We start from the raw sequence: 16,262 nt of genomic DNA on the forward strand, positions 1-16,262 counted from the left end.
GTTGCATCCAATAAGCCAAGCCTAACCAGCTGAATTATTTGTGGGACGGTGAATTATTTATAACAGTCACAAATTATTCATGTTCATGTTTGACAGCACAAAAGAATTATACGTTGCTCCATGAGAATTGCATGAAATGCTCATCATCAAGACCTAATTCCTACAAAACGTACCATACTCAAGACTGGATAATTCCCCTCGGGAACAGCTTTGAACAATGGTAAGTAACCTTGAGGGTTTGGGGATGTATGTCAGGGTTCTTTTGGAGGAGGTTTGTTTTAAAAATATACAGGAAATAGGATTAAATTGCATAGCTATATTTTCAAGAAAATCAAGATTCTCGGTTTCCCGAATAGACTTTACAAAACAATTGGCAGCAAATTTGATTTTAAAATATTGATGAAATTTAAAGTAATTATGTCCAAACATTTGCTTCATGATCATTACATTCTTGGCAACAATGAACAATATGATAAGAAATTCCTGAAGTTTAAAAAAGTTTAAAACTTTTATATTTTTTAGTTCTGCATCATATGTTATTAAAAGAGGGAAAAAAGAGGTTAGTTGAAATTTGACATTTTTCTTCTTCTAAATGTTTATCTGTAACACACATTTTCACATTTCTAATCAACATACTAACAGTCAATTCATGACAAAATCCAGGAACCTCACAAGACATACATACCTGGCTTATTCCCCCGGGGGGGGGGGAATAAGCCCCCCCCCCCGGAATAATGTGCCCTTCAATTAGTCAACATAGATACATGTGAATAGAATTAGTACTTTGAATTTAATGTTCCAAGACAAGAAATAATAATTCGCCGCTGGTTAATAAGCTCAGAACCCCGGATACATTTTCTGAAAGCCTAGATATAGGGGAACATTTTGGTAGCCACAATGTCATCATTCTCACCAGACTCACACATCAGAACAAAGGTATCATATCGAACGCACATTCAAAAAGTGCCGACACATATAAACCACACTTGATATAATAAGCCCTGCTGTGAATGGTGCGTTCCTGGCGGTTGTCAGTTTCAGCCAAGATGCAAACCACGGATAATTGTTACACTTTTCAAAAACACTTTCAGCAATTTCAAATCGATTTTAAAACGTTCAGCCGTCTAAACGGAGGGCTTCGATAATTTTTGTAGTATTGCATCCTCGTATATATCTTCGTGGCTGTTTGAGTCTATTCAAATAAAACCTGGCTCACCTTGCCAGCAAGGGCTGCGGACAGTGCGATGATGATCAGAATGTTGAAGACAGCTGAACCCACGATGGTGCCGACACCGACATCGGTTTCCTGGGCAACACCGGCCACTGATGTAAATAGTTCTGGAGCAGAGGAACCCGCTGCCATGAACGTTGCCCCGGCAACATCTTCGGAGAGTTCCAACTTCTCAGAAATGACTTCCAATGATGGGACAAAGAAGTCGTCGCAGATAATGGCCAGGGCTATAGGGAGAGACACATAATCATTGAGACAAAAAAGTACGTGTGGCCATGGTCTCTACACGCTATCTTTTTTTTAAAGTTTATTTCGACACTCGCGCATTCAAATTTAAAATATTGCAAAGTGTAACGCATACATACCATACCAGGCAATATTTCAATCTTTCGTACGAGTATACAGTTTGTCTAGGCATGTTGTAAAGTAAGGCAACGGTGCATTAGATTTTAAAAGTTGGTGTAGATGGGCCATGGGTAGCTTTCTCGCTAAAATCCACAAGTGGCCATGGTGATGGGTAGATAGATTTTTGTATGTGTGTGTCAGAATGTAGCTGGTCAACTTACCAATAAAACTGACCAAGATCAGAAATGCATAGAACACGACCCACGCGTAACCGTAATGGTCTTTCTCGTAGTCGCATCTCTCCCAGGGAGGTGTGTGGTCCTCATGGTCATGAGCTGAGGGCGTCGTCACATTGGATGTCGTTGCAGTGGCGCTCGCCGATATCGTGCTTTGCAGAAGTTGACGGGATGAAAATTGCACACCTAAAAAGCGAAGTGAGAATTGTTACTACTTTCAACGATACAATGTTGTCTTCTGTTGCTTCGCTTGACCTATTTACGGGGCATTTTAAGCACAGGCGCTTGGCACATTGCTGGGATAATAGTCGTATTTAATATGTAGAATGTCTATATAGACTTGATTATTCAATAAAAGAATCACTGTACGTGATATTAGTGTAGGCCGGCGCTGGGTTGGTGTGCCCAGCCAATTTCAGGACGATTTCTCGCCAGTAGCATAGGGTAAGGTATGATTTCAGGCAAAAGAGCCAGTCGATCGATTGTTTATGCAACCATCTGACCGTTGACCAGTTTTATCACCGGAAACGCTCAGAGTTCGTGAATTTCGCTGATTTATGAAATCGGGCGGTGAAAAGCTTCACACCGTCCCATCCTGTCTGTGCAGCGGTGGACAACGGGCCCAAGCCGGGCCAAAGCCCTGCAGAGCTCTACGGCCGCTCGGTACATGTACAGTAATATCACGTACCGTTATTCTTTATTAAATAATCAAGTCATGTAGTACACATTGATGATCCGGGCCCGAGCCAGGCAGCCATAGCCATTCATGTATAATGCCAGTCAACATGTAGGCCTATAGGCCTACACTAATATCACGTACAGTGATTCTTTTATTGAATAATCAAGTCGTATATAGACATTTTACATATTAAATACGATTATTATCCCAGCAATGTGCCAAGCGCCTGTGATTTTAAGTCGTGTACCTAAACGATGTAGACATTGCGAGAGTCTCAGTGCGGGCAAGTTGTTTTCTTGCTCTGGAATCTATACTGGAATGCACTGTGCGCCAGGGGATAGGTGAATCTGTGACTGCTGCAAAAACTCTTAATTTTACATTATCTTTTTCCGGTGACTTCTGCAACTACTTAAACTTAGACATGTTCGAGGAATATTTAATGGTGAATATCAAAACTTAAGATAGGCAGAAGTCTTTATTCTGTTCTTTAGGCCTAATGAAATTTAACGGAATGAAAAGGAAAACAACAATGACACTTCAGTAAATACGATTAAAATATACAAAAATAAATTAAGAAATTAATAAATATTTACAAGGCTACACAAGCAGTAAAGAAATTGTACTGTGCAAAAAATTCCGTTCAATAATTAAGCATACCTCCGCATCGTCGTTCAAATATAGGCCTATAGGTTGTCCTGACACAAATATTTTACGCGCATTTCTACGAAACATTCGATATAAATCTGTTTGAATGGTTTTTTTATATGTCCATCCATAGAGAATTGCACAAATCGCGACATGAAGTCTACGATATTTCATACATAGTCTGTGGTGCCACAAAACACATGACGTCATGGCATGTGAACTACAAGCCTACTTCAACTGATCGGCTTGTGAGACAAAATGCGCTTTCATTTCGATCGCCAGTCTCTGTGACGGTCGAGAAATGTTGAATGATGTCTAAGTATATTCTTAGAGTTTTAAAGTTTCGGAGTCAATTTTCATGATTTCTGGGCACTTTCAACGCAAATATGTGACATAAACAAAGCATTATGATGCCATCGAATAGTATGTATGTATTTGCATTCTGAAATGATGTGTAAGGGATATATGATACAAAGACCAGAGATTAACATTTTCGGTGAGGATTGTGGTTTTCGCCTAAGCCATTCATATTTTTTGCACTGGATCGGTCGGTCGTAAAATCACAGGAGTGAAGGCAATGACCTCCTTGCCGACCGAATTCCACATAACGGAAAATGGAAAAGGATGCCACGTTAATATTTAACTCGTTTCAACTGTGGGTGAATTCACCCACTCACTTATCAGGGCTTGACAACGTCGGTTGACAACACGGACGCGCAGCTACGATCGCAATGCGTCGACAGAGCGCGCTGATATTCAGAGATCAGATCAGTGACTCCAGCAGTAAAACTGTGACAGTGAACGTGCATGGGAGACGAAATTCACTGCGTATGACCCCGGACCCTTTCCTTATACGAATTTGGATTTCTCAAAATCCGACGATGAAATGTAAAATACATCATTTCAATGGCGTAATTGTAAGTGCGCGTTTGCGCGCGATAATGACAATAGATGTAAATCCCTCCTCGATAACTTTTGTTTGTCGAGCGCGCGTTTTATCATCCTGGGTTCTTTTCGTCGAAAGGCAAGCAATCTATTGCAATGCTCTTTGAAGGATGCTTGTGATACCAAGGTTGAGTGCGAAGACGACATGCCCTTCAACTTCTCGGCTCCACTCCCTCTTTTGACGATAATTGAGGGGCGTGACACTTATTAATGAGCCCACGCCTAAATGGCGAAAGTGACCAGTTTTACAGATGGCATGTACTGTGTTCAGTATTACGTCGAACGGGCGAAGTTTTGCGGCTGCACTATGTCGAAATGAGCCCGTCAATCCTTGATTCGTCACATTTTCAAACGCGCAAAACAAAATCGATTTTTCCACTCTTGTATTAGTCTAATACGTGTACCAAAAGGTTGAAGGAGGGAGAGAGAAAGAAACAAAACAGCAAAACTCAAACGCTCTGTTACGAGCAAAATTTTGGAAAATTATGCGTGGAAAAAAAGAAAAACTATTTCTTTTTGGCCTTAGGCATGAATTTGGGATTAAGCTAAGCGCTGAGGGAATATTGGGTCATATGTATGTGTATGTGTAATGGAAGTTTAAGGCCAAAAGGTCGTTCACGATATGTAAGCTGTCGAGCTATGATCTTGAGAGATGACGAACTTCAACTTTTGTGATCAAAAGGAATATCGTAAATCCGACAAAGCAATGTATAGATTATAATCAACAATCGGTTACGCCTGTGATTTCCAGGAAAGATGACGCCGAGCAGATTATGAGTTATAAAACCATTATTAGAAATCCCATTCAATCGTACACGCGTAGATAGCTAACACAAATTTAATATCAAAAGATAATGTAACCGCCGAAAACTAAATAATATCGGGTATCATATCAGACGTTGAAAAATAGAGGGTATACGTCTGAATTTCGTGAGCAAAATAATAACAAGCATTCATCGCTTTTACTGTAAGTGCTGTGGACAAAGTATGTTTACCCAGCGTCATTGAACTGACGGCTTGCGTATTGCCGCTAATGCTAAATGGAGCAATGGAAAGGTGTTTCAAACTGCGCATGCGCGGGAATGGCGGGCGTCAGAGTTTAAGTATGATTCAGTATGAACGTAAATTGTAGCGATCAGGGTAATCTTGTAAAGGACAACCGATCGAGAGTCCTTCTTGTTTCGAAATTGAAATAAATAAGCGCTGTAAAGGCTGTATTAACATGACTCGCTGCGCCGGGATGATTAAGGGAAGACACAGAACATTCTCTGTCCAAATTACAGTTTTCTATATCTGCTCGTTTCTCGCCGCGCCGCCTTTTGGCAATCGCGGATCGCTCTATACTAAGGCGAACCCTGCTGGCTTGCAAGAAATTGCAACCACCGGGTTATTGAATTGATAACTGGAAAGAGTTACCAAGTCTAGAGGAGTGCTCCCTCCGTCGCCAGGTGGTATTTCCGTCATTTATCCGGAACATCCCTGTTGGCCATTTCGTGTCGCCTATCGCCATGTCGTTAGTCCACGTCGCAGACAGATAACGATCTATCTACTCATGGCACGGGAGACTTTTTTAAATTGCATCTTCAACCAGTCAACCAGTATAGACGACATACATACACAATGAAATTTGCAGAATAAAGTTGTTGACATGGGCTTGTATTCAATTTTGCTATCAACTCGACCTCTACACACCTATCACTCATCCTCGGTAACAACTGCTTGGTTCAGTCCTCGCGCTTGCTCTGGGTATTTTAACTTACGCAATGTCGCGAGTTTTCAAACGGCGACGCATTGCTGTATGATTTGGCGAACACTGTTTATATCATGTTAGTTTGGTGACTCAAGATTCGGTGCAATACTCTGTCAGTCGCCTAAATTTGCGTGAAACAGGCCTACAAAGACTATCAACATCATCATATTAGGAAAAAAATGTTCGATCACCGAGCGCGAGCTGGAGAGACATACCGAACATAAAACGTGTCTTCGCAGTAAATACGCAGACCCATTTACGGACACTTCATCGTTGTCAAATAATGTGTCTATCATTTTTATAGCGAAAAAAGACACTTCACGAGAAACAAACAGTGGCACTAATTATGTAAACACCCTCAATACACATTGACTATATTAATCATGGTGCGACAAAGACAAGCATTTAGTAGCAAATATGCACCATCTTGCGTGGTCAGCGCTCATCTACAAACTTTCACCTTGACAACAGCAGTAATTTAATAACATCCAATCTATTATTGTATGACGTATTTCCCCGGAGTCAGTATCGATTCCAGGGTTTCTTTCTCGGACGCGGTGATCGAATCACGGAACTTTCAGGAAAATTCTCATTTTTTTTTGTCTGAAATTCATAGTTATGGAATTGTTTTGCTGGGTAACATGTGAAAACAAGCGCTAAGACCATTGGAAAATTTTCAAAAACTTCCTGAGAGCAGTCGACGTCTTGTAGTGATAGAAGTTACTTTCGGGAATGACTAAAGGAAAGTTTCAGAGTTCAGAATAATGGCTGGCGTTTTCGATGCAACGTTCGTAATCGTGTAAGCTCTTAGGTCCAAGAAATCAACGAAACGATCTCGCCTCCAGCAGAATGAAACTCTGTACTGCGTGAAATTGTGTTTGTACGGCGTTATGCATGTCTTTGGAGAGCTGGATGTTGATTCACACCGTGCCGCAGTTACCTGCAGTTTTTGCGAAGCTCCGCCATTCATTTCATTCGGAAAAGTACCCTTACAACGGATGAATGCTGACGTTGCCCTGACGACGGGTACAACAGTGTTTACGAGGTTCAATCGCACTAACGACTTGGGTCACACATCATTTTGTTTGATTGTTTTCATGAAAGAAAAACTGTTTTCGTGGACACCAACACAAATATTGGTCCACGATAAATTAGGTTTAAGAATGAATGAAATTCAAATCAATTTACTAATTAGAACGGGTAAGTCGGGTTTCAATGACGTCAATGCACGTTAATACAATATACACACATCATTATTCCAAGATCTCGGTCGCGTTTGCACACATACATACATACATACATACATACATACATACATAATATATTATACACACAGATAAACAGACCAGACAGACAGACAGACAGACACAGAAAGACACACACAGACACACACACAGACACACACAGACATATATATAATAATAATAATATATATATATATATATATATATATATATATATATATATATATATATATATATATATATATATATATATGCATGTATGTATACGTATACAGATGTCCTCGTGGGAAATTAAAGTACTCGATGCTAAAACAGAGCGTTAAAAATAATCTTACAAAATTACTTCAATAATACTTTGTACATATATATATATATATATATATATATATATATATATATATATATATATATATATATACAATAAATATGAGAACACATCAAGTATGTTTGGTACCTATTACTCGAGTTTCACGCATACACGCGATCGTCAGATAGGTAGATTTTATTTTTATATATATATATATATGTCTGAATACACATACGTTTATATATCTATGTGAATAAATGTAGGTCTGACTGGCTGTCTGGCATATACACATAAACATTATGTTTGTGCTTTATACTTGGTCTGTCGATGTAGAGCTTGCTTTTGCGATTTTCAAGACTGCTTGTCGCATTATGATTCACATCGACCGAAAGAAATAAAATCGTTAACGCGTAAAACAGAACAAATCAGATAAAGAAAGTTTCAACAAGAAGTCCGCAAGTGCGGCGTTCAATTCTGATGGAGTGCGTCGCTGCACGGAATACACCCAGCATGGAAAACTCCCTGATTGATTAAACTAATAACAGTTTTGACATTTATACTCGCTGACATCAGAATGTTAGTGATACGGCTGTTAGGTTAGTTGGAACAGGACCTTGCGTGACTTCTACAGACGGACGACCCGATTTGTCTTCGTGTTTGTCACGTACTGATAGCTTGACCATGTGGACATATATAAAACTAAAAAAGTGAAATTAGTAAATTTAATAATTTTTTTCCCGCCCACCTTCCTTCCTTTGTATTGATGTTCCTTCATTTCTATTAGTGTGATGTAGTGAAATTTCAAACTAATAATGATCTCTACGCATTCTCAAACAACGTGTACCATTAAACCATGAGTTAATCTGTACCTTTTCCGTCGGAAGCGTGCAAGCAAATTACTACCGCAGGGAACTTTAACGACACGGCATTTTGAGATTTAAAAGCAAAATGTCAGTGCTTATACAGTGTTACGAGCACCTTTCGCGTGCTGACACGTTTTCGGCAAATCGTAGGGTTTGACCTGTTGACCTTAACCACAGAGTAAAATACACAGAGTGGCAACACCTATTGTTTAAGGCGTGAAGCGGTTACGTAAGCAATCCATGTTTGCCTCGCCTCACGAAGCTCTTGGCTCTCTTTTCCGAAGAGTGCCGACCATGCACCCTTCGGTAATTTTCGGATTTTCACCAATTGTTGAGCGAAAGTATGTTCGACAAAGTTTGTGTTGTTGTTGTCGTGTGGTGCTGATCGGAATTGATGTGCTGGCAAAAACGGGAATGTTTTGAGCTTCAGGAAAGTGGGTTTTACCGTTTTAAAAATCCTCTCATATTTTTATGAATATATAATGGTGTGTTTGAACCAATTTGAAAGTCTTTCATCGATACTGTCTGGTTTTACTCAATGGTTTACGGTCAGTCATACCGTCTTTTACACGTGCGTCAAGAAAGGACATGTTTATGAAACTGCTGGCGTGTTATGTTTTGATTGGCGTGAAGCAGTGTTTCTGGCCTGAGAGCTCACAAAGTAACTATGGTTGCTTCGCGACTGGCAGTACGATGCCATCTCGTCGTATGTTTCGCATAATCTCGTGTAATTATCAACCAAAAAAAAAGCCTCCAAAAAGTTTAACACCTTTGAAGCTCATTTTAATATGAAAAGCCAATAGTCTACCGAGACGACCATGGAACAAAAGGCATGCAAGTGTTGCCACTCTGTCTATTGGTACTCTGTGCCTTAACTAAGCTGACATCATCAATTCGAAGCGTTCCTGTCGACCGGTCATTCCTATACAATTTTTCTTTCGGGACCGCAGGTTCTGTCCTTGAAGCTGGCCCGAATATTCAAGAATTCCTTTAAATTACACAGAAAGTTCTTTTTCTCGCCGGTCCCGCAAGCCCAGTGACGCAAATGCCGCGTTCACAACGTGTGTTTGTTAGGGTCTAAGGCGACAGTTTGATTGCACGATGACAGGGGTTGTATTGTCACTTTATACTACAATGGCTTACCCTCTCTTACCAACCATTGTGCAGAACGAGCCTCGCCACAAAAAGAAAATCAACCTATTGTCTGTTTTCAAGTCTTTCAGGGAGAATAAAAAACAAGCAAACGATAGTTTTTGAGAATAAGGTTTTCTCTTTTTTCGTTCTGTCTATAGTTGATCCACAAATAGCATTGACTGGCACTACCCTCACGACACTTTAACTATATTATCCCACAAACAACTGAAACAAGCAATGACCGACCGCAAAGTGTCTGGGCTATTTTTTTGTAAACCTTTTCGTCCAAAAGCGACCTCTCCACTGTCCAAGGGAGTTGGAGTCCCTAAGTTTTGTTAAAAGGCCGCTGCTTGATCGGCGACACAAAAGTTAGTGCGAGGAGATTCATTCTTAGCTATATTGGATCGTTCCTTGAACCATACTTGAATTTATATACGTATATTTTCTCCATGGCCAGCAACGATTGTTTGCCACAACGATGAACAAAACGCAAAAGTTCCAGTCCGTAGGATCGCTACCCTCTTTCATCGAATATAACAACACCTTATCTCATCGGGATGTGTTTGTTTGCAGAGGATACGGTCTGAATACAAGTCTATGACGAACATAGATCAATGCCCAACGAAACACATTCACCTATCACAATGATCGCGAATTTAGCCGACGGCAAACGAACATAGTTCTGTACGATTTTGCTGTTCTACAGGCGATTGTTTCTATACCGAAACACGCACAACGACGGAATACGTTTGTGTTCTGTCTGTCTATTTGTGTGTGTTTCTGTGTGTGTATTTGTGTGGGTGTTTGGGTTTTTTGTTTGTTTGGCATCTTGTTTGATTTCTTCTAAGATTGGATACTTGCCTGAAGTGCAAGAAGTTCTAGCGCGGTCATGAAACATGCCAAGGTGGTTGAAGAAAACGTTTATCGATTCGATCATATGACAGGAAATCGGTAGCAACCTACAGGGGTCGTTCTCTCGCGCTGGCAAGTCCCCCCCCACAAAAAAAGAGAGTGGCATGCTAAACTGTTCAATTAAAGGTATTGATGATATTACCTAATAATTGTGCCAAATGCGAAGCCAGTGTAGACCCACTGTTAAGATATATCAATGCAAACCTGCCGGTTGTTTTTGCTACAATATCTTTCACTGTTTTGCCTTGAGCACTTTTTGTCACGCTAAAGATGGCAAACGCTTGACAAAATAGAAACTTTTTTAACGATGTCTGTTGTGTACTTCTCTTCGAGTTGTCATAACCAAGGGAAAGTATTTTACAAGTACAATCTAACCTGTACAGTATTCTGCCGTAAAAGCAGAATTATACACTGCGAAATGGCAAACGTTGGCGTTTTACAAGAGTGTTTTACGGATTGGCTCTTTCTTTCAGGGCTTATGATGGCCACGATTGTCGTTTCAGATACGAGCTCTTCCGTTACTGGAAATGAATAACCCATTTGACGTGTCAAAGCGTGACTTTTTTTAGTATAGAATATGCCATCGTCTAGATTTACTACTTATCGCAGTAAACTGAAAAATCCTTGTTAACAGCTTTCGAAAGTTGTACTTGTGTGCATGCGTAACCCCTGGGCGAGAACGCTCACACAGTCGCTAGGCATGGGACCTTAACAACGGTTAGCTATTTTTCCAATTACGCGACAAAAGCTATACCACCCTCAGTGAAAACTAACTCTCACACTATAACACCTTTGACTGGCCAACGACTTTGGGGATACTGCGTCCTTTAATGCCCTCCTTCCAATCGAGTTTTATTGTCCCTCGACGCATTGACGATAAACGGTTAAATAGCCATGAAAACCGTCTTTGCAAATTTTATATCTCCCAAGGGTCAGGTAACGGCCGCTCAGGGTACAAAGCTGTGCGAACGGACCAGTTGATGAAAGGATGGTCGATGGTTGATTATTCCAACCGTCCTTTAAAGCAAAAATATCCAGAAAAGTGAATATTACAAAGATATATCGGTACAATTGAAAGATCAAATCGAAATTTCAAAAAATATTTGATAGTTGTGTTGACATGGGCAATATTGATTTAACTTTTATTGTTATTTATTTTAAAAAACATTAAAAAAACTGCTACTGACAAAATGGTGGCAGATGAGCCTCCGGGACAGATATTCCCACTATCATTTTTTTTCAAAATTTTTCTGGTCTACCGCTTATGGGGCTCATTTTGAAGCTCATGGAGTAAGAAAACATTCCACCGTCTTAGGGTTTTGGAAATCGAGAATTGTATTTTTCCCGTAGAGTTAACACGGGGATGGCGGCCATTTTGAATTTAAGATATTGGTGATTTGTTTCTCTTGTACCAAACTTTGCACGATGACCCCTGACTTTAATTCTTGAGTTGGTAAGAGAATGGTTGACGATTCTATTGAAGAAGTTTGAGCAAAATTTTCAGTCTTTCACTTTCGAGACGCGTTCTATAGTAAATGAATCATTCCATGATGTAAATAAGTACAAGTTTGCACCGTCAAAGTTTCTTTGTTAAAGGGATACGGTCGTCGGGTCAGCGCCCAAAGGGCGTATGGGACCAATACGACCAATGCAAACACTGTTTCCAAGGTACGATGGTGATTGATAAAAGTTAAAACATGTCTGCCATAACTTACATAGTATAATTTAAATGTTGCAGCTATGAAGATGAGGTGCATCTAGATATCATGCGCAAAATACATTGTTTGTAAACAAGAAACTCACACAGGCGCAGTTCCGATGACTGTATCCCTTTACCAAAGCGTGTTTACGGTAGAATGCGCCTCGGGGACAGAAATTCGGGCTTTCAAATTTTATCAATTCTCTTCTGATCTACCACTTGTGGGGGCTCATTTTGAAGCTCTTGATGAAAGAAAAGTTTTCACCGTCTTAGTTTTTCGAAAATCGAAAATTTTATTTTTCCCCATAGAGTTAACACAGGGATGGCGGGAAATTTCAAGTAATTTGTCTCTCTAGGCCTAATATCAAAGTTTGCACGGTGACCCCTGATTTTTATTCTTGCTTGGTAAGAGAATGGTCGAAAGTTTCATTGAGGAAAGTTTGAGCAAAAGTCTTTCACTTTCGAGGCGCATATTACCTTAAAGAAATAATTTACATGATTGAAACAGGAGGCATACAGATTCAGATAAACAACATACATTTGTCCTTTCTTTGGAAAACAAAGTGTATTTAGTCCGAGTAGATTAAATTCACTTTCTTGTGTTTTGTCCAATTTACACAAGACTTCGAAGAGATTCACTGCTTGACCACATCAACAGTAACCCGACTAAAAGAACAATCATTTCGTTATTTTCAAAGAATCCTGACATTTTATCACAGCTTTCTATCTTTGTTATACAGCCATGTTGATGAGGGAATATATATATATATATATATATATATATATATATATATATATATATATATATATATATATATATATATATATATATATATATATATATATATATATATATATGTTTTATGTACACGTATATTTTCTAAACTTGGACGTAACTTTTCCATACATACTTACCTTACCTCCTTTCGCAGATTGAAGAACGGTCTCCCTTTACTTAATCAAACATCTACATCACCTATATATGGTTAAAAAACTGATAGATCTACAAACTGAGAAATGGACTAATTTCTCTTTTTGATACATTCTTAGCACGTAAGGACTTGAAAATCGCACTTGACTTAAAGGGGCGGTAACACAAACTGCGCCGTTTGTGATTTTCTGCATTTTGCTGTCATTCAACAAGTCGTTATTACAGTAGCCTATACCACAGTGCTCAGAAAAGTGGCTAATGCTTTACACACACTTGCAATGCAAAGTATTTATAAAAGATAATATCAATAAGAATTTACAGTTCAGAGTTAAAATTACTTGTCTATCAAAAAATAGGACGCATAACAACGAAGTTGTGTCGGAAAGTTTAAGGATCGAAATTCTCTGTTTGAAATTAGTCGATTTTGTATTTTGTATTTTGTATATCGCTTATATTGTTCAACGTTCAGAAATGCTGACAAAATGTATCCTTTCACAATGCTTGCAGATTCAACCGATGAAGAAAGTAAATGACATCATTCATAGTATGAATATGTACATGTATATACAAGACGTGTACCCTAGGGCAAAGAGATAGGAGTGTCTGTTTCTCATCTGAGGTAACAATTCATAGTTTCTGCTTTTCATGGTGATTAAACTTGAACACAACGCGTACCAATATCACGATAAATATGTAAACTGATTTGCTGTCTACCCATTGTATATGGATTAATATTTTTACAAGTTAAATAGAGCTGGCTAATAACATCGTTCACAGCATTTATGTGTAAGATCCAAAAGGGTTCATTCATTTATCTATCTATAGTATATATCTATTTATTATATTTTAGTCAGTGATTTGTATGTGTATCCCGAATTTCTCACTAAAATGAAAAATACAAGGTCACAGGCCGGTCATAATGGCCATAACCTTGACAAAATCACGCCCTAGCAAAGCTTAAAACCATGCCGTGCCATGGACGAAATTCAAGCTGCATAGCTTTACGTCATCAAGGGAATTCAACTGAAGGGAGAGTATTTTAAACTGAATGTATCAAGCATTAATGGCTATGTATGTTAAGTACGTATATTATGTACGCAACTATATATGTATCGATGTATCTATGTATGTGTGCCTTCCCTATCCCTTCACCCCACAATTTTGTTTCAAATTGCCTCTTCAGTCCTCCCACCTTCCCCTTTACTCAGATCCGACCTTGCCGCAGAAAACGGAGGAACATACTCAGGGGTGATAGGATCAGAATAGCAGCTATAGCAAATTCGTGTCTTACATCCTTATAAGGAAATTGGCGTGTTTCCCACCGTCGGAAAGATCACAAAGACCGCAAAACCGACCACAAAAACCGTGTCGAATTGGCCTATCAGTGTGTTCAACCAACACTTCCTGTCAACACGAATATTGATGTTTTATGTGTCGAGCCGTGAGAGGGACAAAACAATTTTACAAAAAGGGATAAAGAAGAAATTAGAAAAGCTACGAGGCATCATGAGACACAGATCCTTCGTTCAAAAGGCTGGATATATGATATAATGCCACAGCGAAGTTGAAGGTTATAAAAGAACTGACGCGGTATATGTTCAAAATTTATTTTCCAACTTTTCGTTTCCAAAACAGCCCCAACGGGCTCTGCAATAATTCTAGTATTAACAGAATGGTCAAATTTATGTGGTTGAAATATCCTTGTACCGAATGAAAGCACATTTCCTCTATGCAAAAATAATTAGAGAGGAAAATGATTGTTACCATGGCGATATCGATTGTAATCTCTTCAAATTAGATAGATACATACATTTTATTCAACCATCCTCTTCGCCGATCAGACTGTAAACTCAAACATTACGTCGCCGATTTTTTTATTCAATAAGAGCAGAAAATTACAAGTCCTTATTTGATTTATCCGGCGTGACTTTGCCTTTTAATCATTTACATCTTGTAATGTTACAGACTGTGCAATGAAATTAAAACGCTTCCCGACATGCATTGGGCAGATAAATCAATGCAGGTGTATTGTCGCCATATGGACGTGAAGAAAGGGACACCATTCATAGAGTAAACTTATTAATGCTTGGGTCTGCAAAAACCTCGACTTAATTCAATAACAATTGAGCTACACATGTTTAAGCAATTGGTCTGCTGGTTTTATTGGCTGCTATATTTCTTTGTATTGGGGTTCTCCAGGCCTAGTGCCGGCGGCCATAACATGAATTGGTAAAAGAGAGTTGATACACATTTCATGGAAAATTATTACTCGGTACTTTGCCACATGCATGCACTTCACTGACCGAGCGGCAAAAACGACAATATCGTTCCATCGGCGCGAAAAATAACTGCAGCAAATTTTGCTTTACTTTGCAGGCATAAAGCTGTACATCTCGAAGTGCTTGTATATAAGAAAGCCTACTTTCGCAATTCAGGTTTCTCTATTTCACCGTTTAAGTTTTCTATTTAATTGGTCCCGATAGCCTCGTTGAAAATAATTTGAATACACCCAAGTCGAGTGCTGTGACCCTATGGTTTGGCCGAAACCCATTTCAGTGGTGTTTGACCTGTTCATAGGATATCGGGGATGAACAGGTTGAGAGTGCAGTTGGGTGGGCAACCAAAGCCTCATTTTAAATTTTGAATTTTGATTTCAGCGGTTCCCCGCACACCCGGCAATATTCCTGAAGCGGAATATTCATTTAACATGCGGTAATAACAGCCATTTTTGCCGGTATATTTCTTTGACACTGGCGTTGACAAGATTGATATTGCTTCGACTATGCTGCGATGTTGCTCATGGATATCGTGAATATTGTCAGTTCCACCAAAAAATAGAGAAAGGAGGCCCCGAGTTTGACGAGGATTTCGTCGTCGTCCGTTCGTTCAACTATCACTTTGAATTATCGCTTATGGTGGAGTTGGGTGCAACTCTTGACTGAAAATGAATACTGGAGGTAAATATTTTAATACAGTGATAAGTCAGTCAATATGGAGTTATTTTATTACGACTCGCTTTGTATTGACACAAGAGCGGGCGATATGCTGACGGCAAAATTGAAAAAAATCAATTAGTTTTCATGAGCACCGTGTAATGTGTTAGTACTCCTGCATTTCTCGTCATTCAACTACTAAAAAATTGCAATTTCACGAGTTTTGTTTTCGCCGCGACTTACGCGACGAAGTGGCCCAAAACGCAATGTGCGTCCTCAAGTAGGTGGTCGTCATGACTACAGCCAATGATACCATTACATCCTCACAGGGCGGATTTGCGTCGTACGTGGCGAGCTTAGTAATTCCCGCATGTTTATTCAATTTAAATTTCATTATATCTGTCTAGT

The 16,262-nt window shown here is 39.3% G+C and overlaps 1 protein-coding gene across 7 annotated transcripts in view; it reads right to left on the reverse strand.

Annotated features, from left to right (window-relative positions):
* The window catches only part of LOC139118524 (sodium/potassium/calcium exchanger 3-like), a 57,838-nt gene that overhangs the window by 17,159 nt on the left and 24,417 nt on the right, over positions 1-16,262 (reverse strand). For all 7 annotated transcript variants that reach the window (XM_070681865.1, XM_070681862.1, XM_070681861.1 and 4 more), the window contains exons 3-4: positions 1,798-1,998; positions 1,217-1,458 (exon numbers count right to left, since the gene is read on the reverse strand). In XM_070681865.1, coding sequence (XP_070537966.1) covers positions 1,217-1,458; positions 1,798-1,998 — 443 coding nt within the window. The remainder of the gene's footprint in view (positions 1-1,216; positions 1,459-1,797; positions 1,999-16,262) is intronic.

The sequence above is a fragment of the Ptychodera flava genome, chromosome 19 (assembly GCF_041260155.1).
Source record: "Ptychodera flava strain L36383 chromosome 19, AS_Pfla_20210202, whole genome shotgun sequence".
NCBI lineage: Eukaryota > Metazoa > Hemichordata > Enteropneusta > Ptychoderidae > Ptychodera > Ptychodera flava.